Source organism: Trachemys scripta, chromosome 15, assembly GCF_013100865.1.
Source record: "Trachemys scripta elegans isolate TJP31775 chromosome 15, CAS_Tse_1.0, whole genome shotgun sequence".
Lineage (NCBI taxonomy): Eukaryota > Metazoa > Chordata > Testudines > Emydidae > Trachemys > Trachemys scripta.
The window spans coordinates 7,540,226-7,555,975 of record NC_048312.1 but is presented as its reverse complement, the minus strand read 5'-3'; the positions used below and the strand labels follow the sequence as shown (position 1 = coordinate 7,555,975).

Genomic DNA, 15,750 nt, shown 5'->3' with positions numbered 1-15,750 from the left:
GTGAGGGGTGTCTGATGGGGAGGGGTGCCGGGGGGGGTCAGAGGGAGTGAGGGGTGTCTGACGGCGAAGGGTGCCGGGGGGGGGTCAGAGGGACTGAGGGGTGCCGGATATTGGGCGGGGTGGGAAGAGGTGCGGAGCAGGCTGGGGGAAGGGTCCCCGCGGGGAGCCCCCGCGCCTCGCAGGGCTCATTACCCGGCTGGCCCCTCACGCCGCAGTCTCGGGGGGAGGGGGCGGCTCCTCCTGCTGCTGCCTCTGACCCCAACAGCACATGCAGCTTCCCGACCAGCACCGCGAGAACGTCCCGGAGCGCCGCCGCCTTATCGCGAGAGCTCGAGGGGGAGGAGCAGCCGAGCTTCGCTCTGAGTGACGTTAGGGAAGGGAGGAGCCTGGTTTTGGAGGGGGGGACGTGAGGATGAGACGCTCGCAATAGGAAAGTGCTGAGCCACTCGGGACGCCGTAGAGTGAACTGGGACGTGCTAGGAAGCTAAGGTGCATTCTTTAGGTTCGGCGCCTGGAGGGGAGACAGTTGTTGATACCCGAGGGAGTCAGCAGGGGGCGCTTCTCTCGGTACTGGGTCTGTTGGCAACGCAAGGCGGGAGAAGGGATGTGTGCTGTGCCCCCAGCTTGGTAAGAGTGGGATCTAGCACCCTACAGGATCAGCAAACCTGTGATCTCTGTTCCCTTGTGAGTGTGGATAACTACAGACTGACCCACTCAGACTTTTCAAAGTCAACCAGAGTGTTGCCATAGTAAACAATATACAAAAACTCCTCTCTGGCACTTTTTGTCCACAAGTCTCAATACACTTCACAAAGCAGGTGAGAGCCGCGTGGAGCCGCTTGCATGCCTTCCGCCTAGGAGCCAGACCTGCTACTGGCCACTTCCGGGGTGCAGCGCGGTCCGCGGTGCCAGGACAGGCAGGAAACCTGCCTTAGCACCCCCGCTGCGCCACTGACTGGGAGCCATTGCAGGAAAGCCTGCACCCCAATCCCCTACCCCAGAGCCCCCTCCTGCACCCCAAAGCCCTCATCCCCACCCCACAGACTACACCTCCAGCCCAGACCCCTGACCCCCTCCTGCACCCCAACCTCCTGCCCCAGCCCGGAGCCCCTCCCACACCCCAAGCCCCTCATCCCCAGCTTCGTTGGGTCATGAGCATCAACAATTTACTTCAACTGGGTCTCCAGAAAAAAAGTTTGAAAACCACTGTACTAAGGTATATCTCTGACTCTATTTTATGGGCGAGATGTACAGCATGTGGCGCGCGGGGTGGGGAGGATAAGGGACAGAGGTAAGCTTGCTTGGTGTATTTAAACCAACATTGCTAACTCAGTTTTATCTCATCTTGCAATATTCACTATTTTAAGGCCCAAGCTAGTGCTTTTTATGTAGCCTGTTGTAAAACTAGGCAAATATCTAGATGAGTTGATGTACCCCCGGGGTACACAGTCCTCCTGGATCTACTTTAGCAACAGATTGTGAACCTCTTACTGTGACTGGTAAGCAGTTACTCATGCAAATAATTCCACCGATTTCAGTAGGACTGCTTATGTGAGTAACTACTCACCAGTGTCAGTAAGGAGTTCACAATCTGACCCTTAATGATGCTGATCATCTGTTCAATGTGTAGCACTTATCAGTACAGTTTAGTACCTTGTAACAGTATACCCAGCTGATGTTAGAAACAGAAACATAAATAACAGCATTTTAATTCCTGGTAGTTTGATAAGAATATAAAAGGTAGAACAGATATAAAAGTCACATTGACTGGTGCTTGCTGTTTTCTACTTTCCCCATTTCCATTTGCCTGATTCGCCCAAAGTTCAGAAACGCCCTCGGGAGTCACAGCCATAGCATTCTTGGTGACCATGAAACTTCTGCCCACTAGATGTGAAAATGAGCCTGGTACAATAAACATGTAGGGCCAGATGTAAGCAGGTGTAAATCCATGTAGATCTATAGACTGCAATTGAGCAACTCTGATTAACACCAGCTAAGGATCTGGTCCTCAAAGTATAATAATTGTACCAAGAGAAAAATATGACCCCTGCTCCATAGAGCTTATAAGCTGAGGGGCTGATCCTCCAAGCTATCTATGTCAGGAAGTCCCATTGACTTCAGTGGGCGTTCCTAGTGCAGTGGGCTTTCAGGATTGGTCCATAAATCAAACACATACAATATGGTTCAGATACACAGTTTACTCATTGAGCTAGGGGCCGACTCCCTCATTTGGGGCTTAGAGAGTTAAAAGAAGTTAAAAAGTCTTGGTGGGACTGAAGGTTGTTTTTTTTTTTCCCCATTTGTATTTCAATAAAACAGTTACAATCTCTCGCTTTCTAACTTCTAAATTCTTGTACCAAATATTGTTAATTAATTTTGATTATGAACTATTGTTACAAATACTTTGCCACCAAAACTGTGAATATGCTGCATACTATGGCCATTTGAAACTTCTTGGCAGCAGCAGGGATAGAACCCAGATTCCGCTACTCCAAAAGCAGAAGACCTTGCAGATGAAGCTAAAGACAGGATCTCCATTAGCTATGAGCAATATAGGGCCTATGACACACAATTGAGCAATTCCAGTTCTATCTGGCAAAGGATATACATCCACCTTAGCCAGTTTATTACAATATTTATTTTTTAAATTTTCATGTACGATGCTGCAGCTCTCATGTAAAACCCAATACCATGAGGGCTATTCAGTCAGTTACAGGAATTTTGAGAAATAACATATACCCTTTCTCTAAACAATTACAGGCATAAGCAATTCGTGATTATTGCTTAAAATGCTTTATTACAACAGACATACTAACATGTAAACTGAATAAATAAGTAGATTTTTTTATATGTGTTCCACTGACATCTCCATTAAAAGAGAAATAATTTCTTTGTGGAAGATCAACAAATTCTCTTAATAAATATGCAATCCTGTTTTATGTTTTTGTTTTGCAGAAGCATCTTCCTATGCAAGAAATGCAAAGCAGCTCAGGTCCCTCACCCCCTGTACTACAGCATCTTATGGCAACTTCACCTGGTTGCTGTGCTCGTGCAAGCTGCACTTGGATGCACTGGAGGCTACTGTTTCAGTGAAAGCGAACTTCTTTTTCATCTTCTTTAAATATGCTCAGGGTCCCCAGCAAGAAAGACCGATCTCCGTATAATCCATGCAGCAGACTCTTTGAGATAAGAACACTTGGGGGTACTAGATTTGCGAGTGCGCATGTGAGCTAAACGGAGGGCGGTAGATGGCAGACCCAGCTCCCAGCAGAATTGTCAATGGGAACAAAGGAGGCTATAAGGATCTTCCTAATCAAGGTGTCTATTTTAGGGGGGCTGATCTTATAAATCTTTACTCACATGAATATTCCTTACTCAGGCAAGTCGCCTCATTGTACAAACTACTTAGATGAGTAAAAGCTTGTGGGATTGGGTCCCAAGTCTGTATATATAAGACATGTATGGAGAGCTGTCCAAAGGATGTATCAGAAACTCATCAGAGCAAGGCAAAACTCAGAGCCAAATCCTACTCGCCTAACTCGCATGAGCAGTCCCGCTGAAGCCAATGAGACTCAGCCCATGGGATTTGGCCCATTCTCTACATTCCAATCCCCCCGCTAATATAACACAGTTCCTGGCACCACTTAGTGATGTATTGATAGGAGGAACCTGGCGAAATCCCCTGGTCTCTATCCCACGGGGGCGGCCCTGGGCTCTAGATGTTCAGGACTCCCCGTCAGGGGATGTACAGTCTCGCACACGGTGCTGTGCAGTCAGTTTACACGGGCATTTGCTGAACAAACCTGTGACCCACTGGGCTGAGCACAGGCCGGGGACCCAGGAGCTCCCAGAAGCTAAAGCTGGCTCTGCCAACAGCCCTAAGGACCTTGTCTATTTCACCAAACTACCCCGCTCTGCCAGCAAAGGTATCCGTTCAGCAGGGGCGAACTGGGCTGAGCAGCGCGATTGCAGCCCCTACAGGAAGCTTGAGCCCTGCGAGACTCCGTATCCGAGGAACTGCGTATGTGTGTGTATAGAGTGTGTCCGCCACGCTACGGGATCGCGGAGGAGCCAGTTCCTGCCACTCGGTCGCTGTCTCTGTGTTGCGCTGGGTTGGGGGTACGGAGCAGGCAGCCATGCCTCGCTTCGCTCAGCTGGTCATGGGCCCGGCGGGCAGTGGGAAGGTGAGACCGGCCCGTCCCTGCCTTGTACTGGTGGGGTATTTGGGGGTGTAACTGGGGAGTGTGGGGGTAACGGGTAGTTGGGGTAATGGGGGGTAGGGGTACTTGGGGGTAACGGGGTTTGGGTAATGTGGGTAATTGAGGGGCATGGGGGTAATTGGGGCAACAGGAGAGTGGAGTGACTGAGGGGTATGGGAGTAATTGGGGTTATGGGGTATTGGGGTGCATAGGGTAACTGGAGGGGTTATGAAGGTTTATGGGCGCAGGTAGCTGCAGCCCCAGCCTAAAAGCTATTCAGTGGAAGTTGCCATGTGCCATTGTTGGAGATTATTGCAATTTGAAATGATGTAAAGAGGTGGTGACTCTTCAGAGAAAATAGTCCTTTTAAGTAACCTACAAATAACCCTTTCCATTGCACTTGCATCACTCCTTTCATGTGAGGATTGGAAGGTCCTGTACAGAGGTGGTGTTAGCCCCATTTCACAGTCAGGAAAACTGAGGCATAAAGGGGAAGTAACTTTCCAACATATGCAGCAAGTCAGGCAGAGTTAGGAATGGAACCTGGGAGTTCTGATTCCCAGTCCCTTGCTTTGACTGTTAGAGGGTTGCCTCTCCTTTCAGCTGTAAAATTGCAACACCTTTTAGGTACTTTCAGCTGTGTACTAAGGTTTCTATTTCAATTGCAGAGCACTTACTGTTCCACCATGGTCCAGCATTGTGCAGCCATAAACCGCTCTGTGCAAGTTGTTAACCTAGACCCTGCAGCAGAATACTTCAATTATCCTCTGATGGCTGGTGAGTTGTGCTTGGGATCACTCTTTCTTAATTTCCCGTACTCTCAGAACTGCTGAAAACAGGTAAAGAATATAACAATTCTTACTCAGGATGAATCAGTCTTGAACATGGAAGTGTCTTATTAAAAGGTAAGAGAACTCAAAATTTAGTTACCTACATTTAACCTGTCTGGATATCCAAGCTGTTCTGGTTTGATTGACAGCACTCTCCAGATTCTAAATCTGATTTAAAAAAAAAAAAAAAACCCTAAGTCAAGGAGCAATAAATTTATATTTTAGACATTTGGAGGCAGTATTAGTAGGACCTACAAAAATACTCTTCCTGAATCTGAAGCACTACTTAACAAACTTCTTAGAAATAGTCAGCTTCATTGTTTCCCCTGTATACTCAGTGAGTGAATCTTATTGTTTGTTTGAGTTTTTTTTTTCACATGGCAAAAGGGAAAAGAAAAATGCTTTTTAAAAAAAAATAGGAATTTGTGACTGTAAAATCACAAAAATTGGCAAAAGGCTTGTGGGGATGGGGAAGCTGGTATAGCACCCGAAACAAATTTAATTGGTTGTGTTCGTTTTGAGAATTAAATTTGTTGTAGGAATTTACCTCTGGAATTTATGTACCCAGTGTTGAAAAAACAAACACACACAACATCTTTTATTCTAGACATTCGAGAATTAATTGAAGTGGATGATGTTATGGAAGATGACTCCTTAAGGTTTGGTCCCAATGGTGGTTTAGTATTCTGCATGGAATACTTTGCCAAAAACTTTGACTGGCTTGAGGATTCTCTTGGCCATGTGGAGGATGACTATATACTCTTTGATTGCCCAGGTAAACAAACTTCTGTACTCTGGTGTCCTAATTTTTTCTTATCTGATGTGTAACTCTTAGATGTTTTTTGCTTGTAGTGATAATTTGCAGATAAAATCTTTTTGTACGGTTCAGTGCCAAAAAGTCACTTATTATTTTTGTATAAATCTATCCAAGAGCAAGTAAAATTATCTAAAAAGAAAGATCACACATTCTGTGCTAGATTTCACTAATTTTAATAGCAATATCCCATGCCTATCTGTTATAATGATATTTGATTATGAACTAGCATACTGGCACTGTCTCTGCATTAGTTTTACATTCCTGCATCTTAATTATGTATGTGTCCTAGGTCAGATTGAACTCTATACTCATTTGCCAGTGATGAAACAGCTGGTGGAGCAGCTGCAGCAGTGGGAATTCCGTGTCTGTGGAGTTTTTCTTGTTGATTCTCAGTTTATGGTGGAATCTTTTAAGGTATCAGTTTTAAATCGATTGTAACAATGAAGTTTATAATTTACAGAAGGACAATTAATCTGGGGAATTGAATATAGTTATTCACAAGCAATCATAATGGTTTTTACCTATCTGGAACTCTCCATTGTTACATTTCCGTAAACTTGAATATTGTTTATGGCCTAATGGTTAGAGAGAGGGGGTGGGTGGGAAGTGGGAGTCAGGCATTCTGGGTCTTTTTCCCAGATCTCATACTGCTTGCAGTGTGACCCTGTGTCACTCACTTAACTTGTAAAATGAGGAAAAGTGGCACTTGGAAAAATGAGGCTCTGGAAGTAAGGTCCAGGGACACACTGAGATAGGAATCAATTCCCCAGGAGTGGGTTGGCTTCTGACCTGGCAATGCTCTTGGACATTGCTCTGTTGTTTCCTCCTATGTTTCATATCTATCTGTCGCTAGTTTTGCCCCTCAGGTAAAATATCCAGTTCCTATAAATGAGGGTATAGGGGAGAGTTGTGTGGAGATGCATAGGGTTGGGTGGAAAAGGCAGATGGGGTAATTAGAAAAGTATAGTACAGAACAGGGGGGAGGTGAGGGTGGGGAATAGAGACACAGGCTATCTCTACGCTACAAGGTAGGGATGTGATTCCCCTGCTCATGTACACATACTCATGCTAGCTCTCACTAAGTTAGCGCAAGGATAAATAGCAGTGTAACCTCAGTAGCACAGGTAGCAGCAGTGGAGACATGGCTGAGCCGTGCTGAGTACATACTCACCCATTTTAGGTGGGTTTAAACTTGGCACACTTCAGCTGTGCCTCTGTTCATAGTCAAGCTAGCTTGATGAGAGCTAGCGTGAGCATGTGTATGTGAGCAAGGAAATCACATCCCTAGTTTATCGTGTAGATGTAGCCAAAGTATAGGGAAGGAGGCTAAGAATACAATGCAGGAAAAGAGGGCTAATGGGTGTAGGAAAAGAGAAGAAACACAGTATGATCTATCCTAGGGAAGAAAAAGAGAGAGTATATTGTAGTCACTTTATGTGTGGGGCTTAGAGGAGTAAGAGTCTTTTTATCCTGGCTAGAAGGTGTCTGCTATATTTTTCAAGTCCTTAGGATACCACTTACATTCTGCACTTGTAAGATGTTCAGCCAGAAGGTATTTAAAGTGCTTTACAAAGGAGCTTGCCCTTTTTAAAATAAATAACATTTAGAGCATCATTTATTAACTATTTAACTAACTGCACTCATCATTTATTATCTATTTCAAAGATTCCAGACCTAGGGAAGGTGGGTTTGTTACAGTTTTGTTGTGACACCATAGCTATATGAGGGCAGCATCACTACCTGGTTCCTTGTATCATGAAATGTAGTGCATTGTTGCGATGCAGCAGTAGTATATTTACTGCAGTGATTATTACTAGGTACCTTTTAAAAACTCTTAAGTTATTGCTGTATATTTGTGTGTCTGTATTTAACTGAATAATTTTTCTTATTTTGTCAGTTTATTTCCGGTGTCTTGGCAGCCCTCAGTGCAATGATATTGTTAGAGATTCCACAGATCAACATCATGACCAAAATGGATTTGTTGAGCAAGAAAGCTAAAAAGGAAATTGAAAAGTAAGTTTTGAAAAATATGTATTCTGTGTTTTGACACCTTGAGGCAAGATTCAGGACAAATTCAATCTAATGTCCTCCCAAAGTGAAAATGGAATCTCTGGGGACAACTTCTAGGGAGAGGAAGCCAGATGGAATTGTTACATTGTTGAGACATTTACCATGTAGCCTCTGATAATTTGCAACTAACTTTGTCAGATGATCTTCTGCATGTATGCATGTATACACATGGGTAGAGAATTGTCTTGGAGAACTGTAAGACCCTTCTGAATCCATTTACAGAGGATTTTGCCTACATAGTTCAAATCCTAAATTAGAGGTCCTCCTGCTTCATTATTTCAATTATAGTCTTAAAAGTCGCAATTCTTCAACAAAAAAACTTCAAAAACAGACTCCAACGAGAAACTGCAGAACTGGAACTAATTTGCGAACTGGAAATCATTAAATTAGTCTTGAATAAAGACTGGGAGTGGATGGGTCATTACAAAAAGTAAAAACTATTTCCCCATGCTAATTTTCCCCCTACTGTTACTCACACCTTCTTGACAACTGTTTGAAATGGGCCATCCTGATTATCACTACAAACGTTTTTTTTCTCCTGCTGATAATATCCCACCTTAATTGACTAGTCTTGTTAGAGTTGGTATGGCAACACCTGTTTTTTTTCATGTTCTCTGCGTGTGTGTGTGTGTGTATTTGTGTGTGTGTATGTATATATATATATATATATATATATATATATATATATATATATATATATACACACACACCTTCCTACTGTATTTTCTACTGCATGCATCAGATGAAGTGGGTTTTAGCCCACGAAAGCTTATGCCCAAATAAATTTGTTAGTATCCAAGGTGCCACAAGTACTCCTCGTTCTTTTTAGTGAAAATATAGACCCTTTTCTTTATATGCAAATACCAAGATCTACATTTCTCCCATAATCTCTCCAAAAATGTTTTAAATATTAATTTAAACTATAAGTAAAAAATTAAAACTTTAGTGAGTTTGGTACTAGAAATCATAATCTTATAAACCATGATGTTTATACATGTAAGAAAACTCTATTTTTTAAATAGCGTTTGCAAATATGTTCCCTTCTAAAATTAATTAATTAAAAGTACAAAACCACAAGCAATGGTGGCAATGATTTGAAGGTACCATGCATTATTCAAAGCCTTGATGGATGTTTTTCTAATGTTAACAAATACTTTTTTCAGGTATTTAGATCCCGATACGTATTCTGTGATTGAAGATTCTGCAAATATAATAAAAAGCACAGTGTTCAAGAAACTGACTAAAGCTATATGTGGATTGGTAAGTGATGTATTGGTGTTTTATCCTAATATACTTTTTGAAATTCAATCCTTGATAATTTACAAATATTACAGTATCAGGGTTAATTTTTCTGCACATGCTTATTTTTATAGTATCTAGAATATTTATATCTTTCTCAAAAATGATGTTTTGATACAACTGATTTACTAGTATTGCTGGGAGCTAGAGCAGTGGTTCCCAAACTTTTTTCCATCAAGGACTCCTTTAGCATCCGACACTAAATGTCCTCAACCCCTTCCGTTTCCAGTGCTCCCGGAACACTCCTGCAAGCGTGACCTCTCTCACAAGGTGCATGGGAGGTTACACTATGCAGAGGATGCTATATTGAGAACAAAATGGCATCCTCCAGGCAGCAAAAGTGCCAGAATGCTATTTCAGTGCATTCCAGCTTTAGCTCTAGGGACTGACCCCCGCATAATGCATGGTGAACCCCCAAAGTTCTGGGGACCCCACTTCGGGGACCACTGACCCTAGAGAATTCTCAGACTCATGAATGTAAATGCTGACAAATTGGATTTTTTAGCCTACAGTTTCAGTCCAGCATCCAGTGACTACCTCATAAGTTAGGCATATAGTCAAGATAACATCTAAGTGATCCTGATGTGTAAGCAGTGTAGTGTAGTGAACTGAACAGAGGACAGGCAGCCAGGAGCTCTGGAATTCTAATCTTGACTCTGTCACTGGTTTGCTATGTGGCCTTTTATCTTGCTTTCCTCACCGGTAAAGCAACTGATCTGTTAGCGTCCCTGTCTTGTTAGAGTTGGTGTAGATTAATGCTTGGTGTTTGAAGTATTGTGTTCTTTATTATTTATTTATCACATCCTCTAAGAGCCATACTTTTGAAAACCTTCCTCCAGATTGATGACTACAGCATGGTTCGATTTTTACCTTATGATCACTCTGATGAAGAAAGTATAAATATTGTGCTGCAGCACATAGACTTTGCCATTCAGTACGGGGAAGATCTAGAATTTAAAGAACCAAAGGTAAAGCACTTTTGTCTTTTAAAATGTAAAGTTTAAAAAAAATAAAAAATAAATAAATTAAATGTAATTCATTGAGTTTAAGAGGGTGTTGGTGTTACTTTGAAACATGGGCACTGACACTGCCAAGAAGGATTTGTGCAGCAGAAGAGGAGCTGGCCGGCATTTTCAGCACTGAGCAGGGCAGAGTTTAGTTTATGAATTAACTGTGACATTTAACCTCTGTAATGAAAATAGATGAGTATGGAAAAGTTCTCTTGGCATAGTTCTGCAAGTTTGAAAAATGCATTCTGTGGGCTGCATTACTCATCAAACTAGGTTTCAAAATTAATGGAATCATAGATTTTAAGTCCAGAAGTGACTCTTGGGATCTTCTAGTTTGACTTCTTCCATGACACTGGCCAAAGGATCCCACCCAACAATTTCTGCATCAAGCCCATACCTTTTGTTCGAGCTATAGAAGAATATCTAAAATATAGACTCTAATGAGACACATTACATTCAGATCAAAGCCATACTTAGTTTTATTATTATTCAGATATTCATGAATCCTGACTAAATAGATATCTGCCCCTCTTATTCAATTTTGAATTTCAGTTCTTCAGTACTCTTTAAATATACAGAATGCCTGGATTCAGATTTGTTACACTCTAATCCTTGAATCTATAGTATCTAAGAGGACTGTAGAAACCAGATTGCTTCTTGGCATTCCTTGTTACCTGTTTTATGGAATGTTATGATTTCTGTTGCAATAAAAATGTCATAGAATAGATGTAACCATAGAGAAAAATGGAACCAATATTTACTTTGTTTATTTTGCGGCAGGAAAATGAAGAAGATAAACCTGCTACTTTAGATGAATATTTTCAAGACCAAGTGGATGAGTAAAGAGTGTATATACCAAAAGAAGAGAGAAAATAGCCTGGTTGTAAAATATGCCCAAATAAGGAATCCTTCTCTGACTATTTGTGTGGTGTGTTTTTTGGTTGGTTGTTTGGTTTTTTTTTTAAATATCAAAACTATAACTTGAATAAATGGCTAGAGGAAGCCAGTCTCATGCATTTCCACATTATTACTTTAAGAAATAATTGTCATTATTGTATATAAAATATTTAGCCACAGTCACGGTAAGCTAAATTCCATACAGATAATTGCATTTCTTCTGTAAATGCTAGATTGCTTGAAAAATCTGGGGGTTATAGAGGGGCACTGTCAAAATAAAAATCATACATATATTTTTTTTCTTCCCCCGTTACTAGTAGCTTATTAGTAGGGAGAAAGTTAAAAAAAAAATCTAGTTTACTTACCATTTACGCTGTTGGTTGACTTTTTGTATTTCATTCATCTTAGACAACTAAAAATGGAGTAGTCATTTTCACTTTCTGGTTAGTTGCGTGCTAATTTAATGTTATTGGGTTTTGGTTCCCAGTACTGCAGAAAAATATTTAAATGCCCCCAATAACGTGTTTTTGTAAACCTCATGAAAATGTTGAGATTGATATATCAATCACCAAATTCATACCTGTTATAAATTGATGTAGCTCTCTTGAAGTCAATGCAATTTTACCTGGTTATACCAGGTATGAATTTGGTCCATTTAAGTTTTTGTTAATCTGCTCACCAATTATTTAATTTAATTTTAAACAACCTACATTATAGGCCTATGCAACCTGGCAGTGTCCATCTATCCTCCAAGAGATGTTTTTAAATCCTTAGCCAATGGCAAGTTCTCTGAAAGAGAAATCTGACTTTTAAGTGTTGACTTAATACTTCAGATTTACACAACTGTTCAGAAAGGTGTGAAAAGCGGTTCTTTGAAGGAAACTGTTGCTCTTGCAGTAGTACTCTGTACAATATTTAAATATGAAAAAAATACTTTTTCAGATGTTTATATTTCATTCCTTGACTATCACAATGTTTAATAAATTGTATGTATAGGAAAACCAACAATTCCTTTGTTTATCCTTCTAACTTCATTGGGATTTCTAGTTGGAAGATTCATCGGTTTCAGGAGTTCTCTCCTCATTTTAGCATAACGTTCAGACTAGCACACTTGCATGATATATTTTAAAGGGGCACTGTTAGGTTGTTTAGGTCTGACACTGTTTGACCAAGAGTGTAAAAATGTGATGGTCACATGACTTCTCCTCAGTCATATATGCACACCACCCAGAATGGTAGTGATATCTATGTGACAAATTGCAGAATCCTGTGACAAAGTTCATCCTTCCCTCATCTGTACTCTGAACACTAATCTGTCTCCCCAAAGAGCTGTCACTTTAAAACCAACAAAACAAATATAGTGAGGTATAACTTTTCCACCAAAATTAATTACACTGGTTTGGGCTGCAGGACATGCAACCCTTAGTAGGAGAAAAGTCAGCTTGGAGATACTGGATTTTGAACCTATCACAGTAGTAAGCTTTACACTATTGGAGCTAACAAACTCTTTACAATGGGACACATCACTTCTACCGGTTTGTGATTCATCATGAAATAGTGGACCTGAAAGTACAATGACATGATTTTAAGGTCATTTTTTTTTTCTCTCCCTCCAAATCCCGAAGAGTTGGACAACATGTGGCATATACAGAATGAGAAGTCATATGGTGTGGTATAAAGGTTTGACACTTGTTTGGAATGACTTGCAAAACTCATTTGTGATGCTAGCATTCGTCAATAATGCAGCCACCCCAAACTCATGTTGATAAACATTTCATATCACTCCATTGTGTGGTTTACATAAACATATGCATTTAATCACTAAGAACGGGGGCGGTAAAATGCCTGTGCTCACATATTTGACTCATTTGATTATAAATAAGGAAATAAATAAAAGCAGACGAGCTAACTTCAGATGAATTGGATGTGTGACAACTGTAAAAGGACAATTAATAAAAGAAGAGTGAGTAACGCTATTTAAGTCACTGGGCGTTATGCTATTGACTTCAACAGAGACAGGGTTTCACCCATATTTTTCATGCTTCCAAGAGGGCATTTTAAAAATTCAGTTGTTGGTTTTATTTTAAAATACACGTGCTTTCCCATATACTGCTATATATTGTCAACCAGTGACACGTTACCAGAGCGCGTTCATTATATATTGCTCCTTTTATTATCTTATTTCAATGCGTTAAGGATCAAATGAGTCTTTAGAGGCAAAACTCTCATGGACTTTGGTGGGAGTACTGCTTGAATAAGAGTTGCAGTATTTGGCTCTGTGTAATATGTGCTTTCAGGCAGCCTCCCCCAGCTAAGAGTCCATGAACAGGGGAAAAAAATAAAATCCTCTCGTGCTACTTAAAGTAACTTTTCTGCTGATAAAATCTTAAACACAGTGATGCCCACTTAAGAAAGAAAAGCATTTAAAATTGCCAGGAGTTATACAGGGTTGTCCATATTATCTACCAATAATCACTTCAGAGGGCATGCTGTCCAGGCAAGAATTTGGTACCAAATAAGGCAACTATGTATCGTGTCTAATGTTTATCTCCATAGAGAATTCATATTTCAGTGGTACTTGTATTAAACTTATGTAATAAAACCTTTGGTGCTTAAATCCATTAATGGCTATTAGCCAGGATGGGTAAGGAATGGCGTCCCTAGCCTCTGTTTGTCAGAGGGTGGAGATGGATGGCAGGAGAGAGATCACTTGATCATTACCTGTGAGGTTCACTCCCTCTGGGGCACCTGGTATTGGTCACTGTCGGTAGACAGGATACTGGGCTGGATGGACCTTTGGTCTGACCCAGTATGGCCATTCTTATGTTCTTATGTACAGATACAAAATCCTGTATGCCTATAAATCCTTGTGTAACTTCATGCTATGGAAGCAGTCCCACTAACGTCTCATGAGTAAAGTTACTCATGTATCTTTGGAGGATTTGGCCCTAAGTGTTAATTGTATGCAAGTCAGACATGCCAAGTCTACTCTTGGATTTAACTGATAGGCTTATCAAATATTTGTTGGCTTTTTATATGTGAGCATTATTAAATTATATTCTTTGTAATGATCCATTTATTAACATTGCACATCATACATTTTTAATCACAAATACTTAAAAATAAATGGACATCTTCATGGAAATAATTATTTAATGCTTTAATTTAGGATTGTATTTGGATCATATCTTGTGACTGTCTCAATATCTACTTCTGGAGTTCTAAATGGTTCAAATGATGAGCTTTCTGTCACTTTCCTAAAGAGAGAATTAGATCATCTAATACAATATCATATTTATATTCATCTGTGTTTCCGCTTAGATTTTTCTGCTGATCACATGTAAATACCTGACAAAGTCCCCATAAACTCCCTTTCCTTTAATCTTAAGAAACTAGATTGCTTGCAGAGACTTTTGATGAGGCATGAAGTAGATTTATTTTTTTAATAAATGCCAGACTCATCTGTATCATACTAAAAGCTGGAGCAACAAAAATATTTTGTCTGAAGACTGTATTTTTAATTTGACTTTTCAAAGGATTGCAATAGAATTTAAAATCCCTACCCTTGAACCTAGTGATCATGTCATGGATGCACTCAGTTTGACACAAGTGTTAAATCACTATATTTTCCATGATGAGAAATACAGCACTTTACTATAATAATAAAAATACATATATGGAGATATACCGATCTCATGGAACTGGAAGGGACCCTGAAAGGTCATTGAGTCCAGTTCAGTCCAGTCCCCTGCCTTCACTAGCAGGACCAAGTACTGATTTTGCCCCAGATCCCTAAATGGCCCCCTCAAAGATTGAGCTCACAACCCTGGGTTTAGCAAGCTAATGCTCAACATGTTGATGCACAGAATTTCTAACCCACTAAAAGATATATGTTGCCCTGGAAGCTTGAATCAATTAAGTACAAATACTTTCTAATAGAGCTTTGCATTCATTAAATGCCTAATATTGGAGAGATAGCTTAGTGGTTTGAGTATTGACCTACTAAACCCAGCCTTGTGAGTTCAATCCTTGAGGGGGCCATTTAGGGGTCTGGGGATTAGTTCTGCTTTGAGCAGGGGGGTTAGATTAGATGACTTGCTAAGGTCCCTTCCAACCCTGATATTCTATGGTTTAGGCACTGATAATGGTCCCTATCACCATAATATCAGAGCATCACTCATTTATTTAAATAGAGAGAAAACAATGTCTCCCTTCCCAATCTGTAGAAGTATCTTGATTAGTTTATATGTGTTTGTGTGTGAGAATACCTCATTATGGAAAAGCTAAATAAAAGAAATGGGTTCCACACTTAAGGCTGAGCAGCTGTGAGGTGTGTGAATATTTGAACTACATAAAGTCTGAGTGTATAGTACCGGCTGAGCATAGTTTCTCATTTTTGTTTTTGTTTTTTTTTTACACCAGCAGGTATAATTTACTCTCAATCTGTGGGGTTGTTCTCCGTTTGGTAAAATAAAGCCATAAATGTATCTGGTTGTTGATCTGGCTTCTGCTTTCAAACAAGGAATCTGTCTAAGCTGGTGATAGCAAGGGCAGGCTTGCAGGGAGAGCCCAAAGGGGGACAAATCTGGTAATGGTCGGGTGAATCTGAGGAGCAAATCCTGTGTGTC

At 40.6% G+C, this 15,750-nt stretch overlaps 2 protein-coding genes across 2 annotated transcripts in view; one reads left to right on the top strand and one right to left on the bottom strand.

The window, feature by feature from the left end:
• DENR (density regulated re-initiation and release factor) overlaps positions 1-346 on the bottom strand; it is a 10,182-nt gene extending 9,836 nt beyond the window's left edge. Inside the window, exon 1 of the mRNA XM_034791034.1 lies at positions 193-346. The gene's annotated coding sequence lies outside the window, so the exon portion shown is untranslated. The remainder of the gene's footprint in view (positions 1-192) is intronic.
• Positions 347-3,811: 3,465 nt separating this feature from the next.
• GPN3 (GPN-loop GTPase 3) lies at positions 3,812-12,123 on the top strand. The gene is made up of 8 exons (XM_034791431.1): positions 3,812-4,184; positions 4,868-4,976; positions 5,637-5,804; positions 6,136-6,260; positions 7,744-7,859; positions 9,080-9,176; positions 10,055-10,183; positions 11,006-12,123. The coding sequence occupies exons 1-8, from the start codon at positions 4,137-4,139 to the stop codon at positions 11,066-11,068; spliced, it is 855 nt and encodes a 284-aa protein (XP_034647322.1). The 5' UTR covers positions 3,812-4,136; the 3' UTR covers positions 11,069-12,123.
• The last annotated feature ends 3,627 nt before the right edge of the window (positions 12,124-15,750 follow it).

Coding starts and splice junctions, on each gene's coding strand:
- GPN3 (XM_034791431.1), top strand. CDS start 4,137: ATGCCTCGCTTCGCTCAGCTGGTCATGGGCCCGGCGGGCAGTGGGAAG. Junction 4,185..4,867: donor GCCCGGCGGGCAGTGGGAAG/GTGAGACCGGCC, acceptor TTTCAATTGCAG/AGCACTTACTGTTCCACCAT. Junction 5,805..6,135: donor TATACTCTTTGATTGCCCAG/GTAAACAAACTT, acceptor TATGTGTCCTAG/GTCAGATTGAACTCTATACT.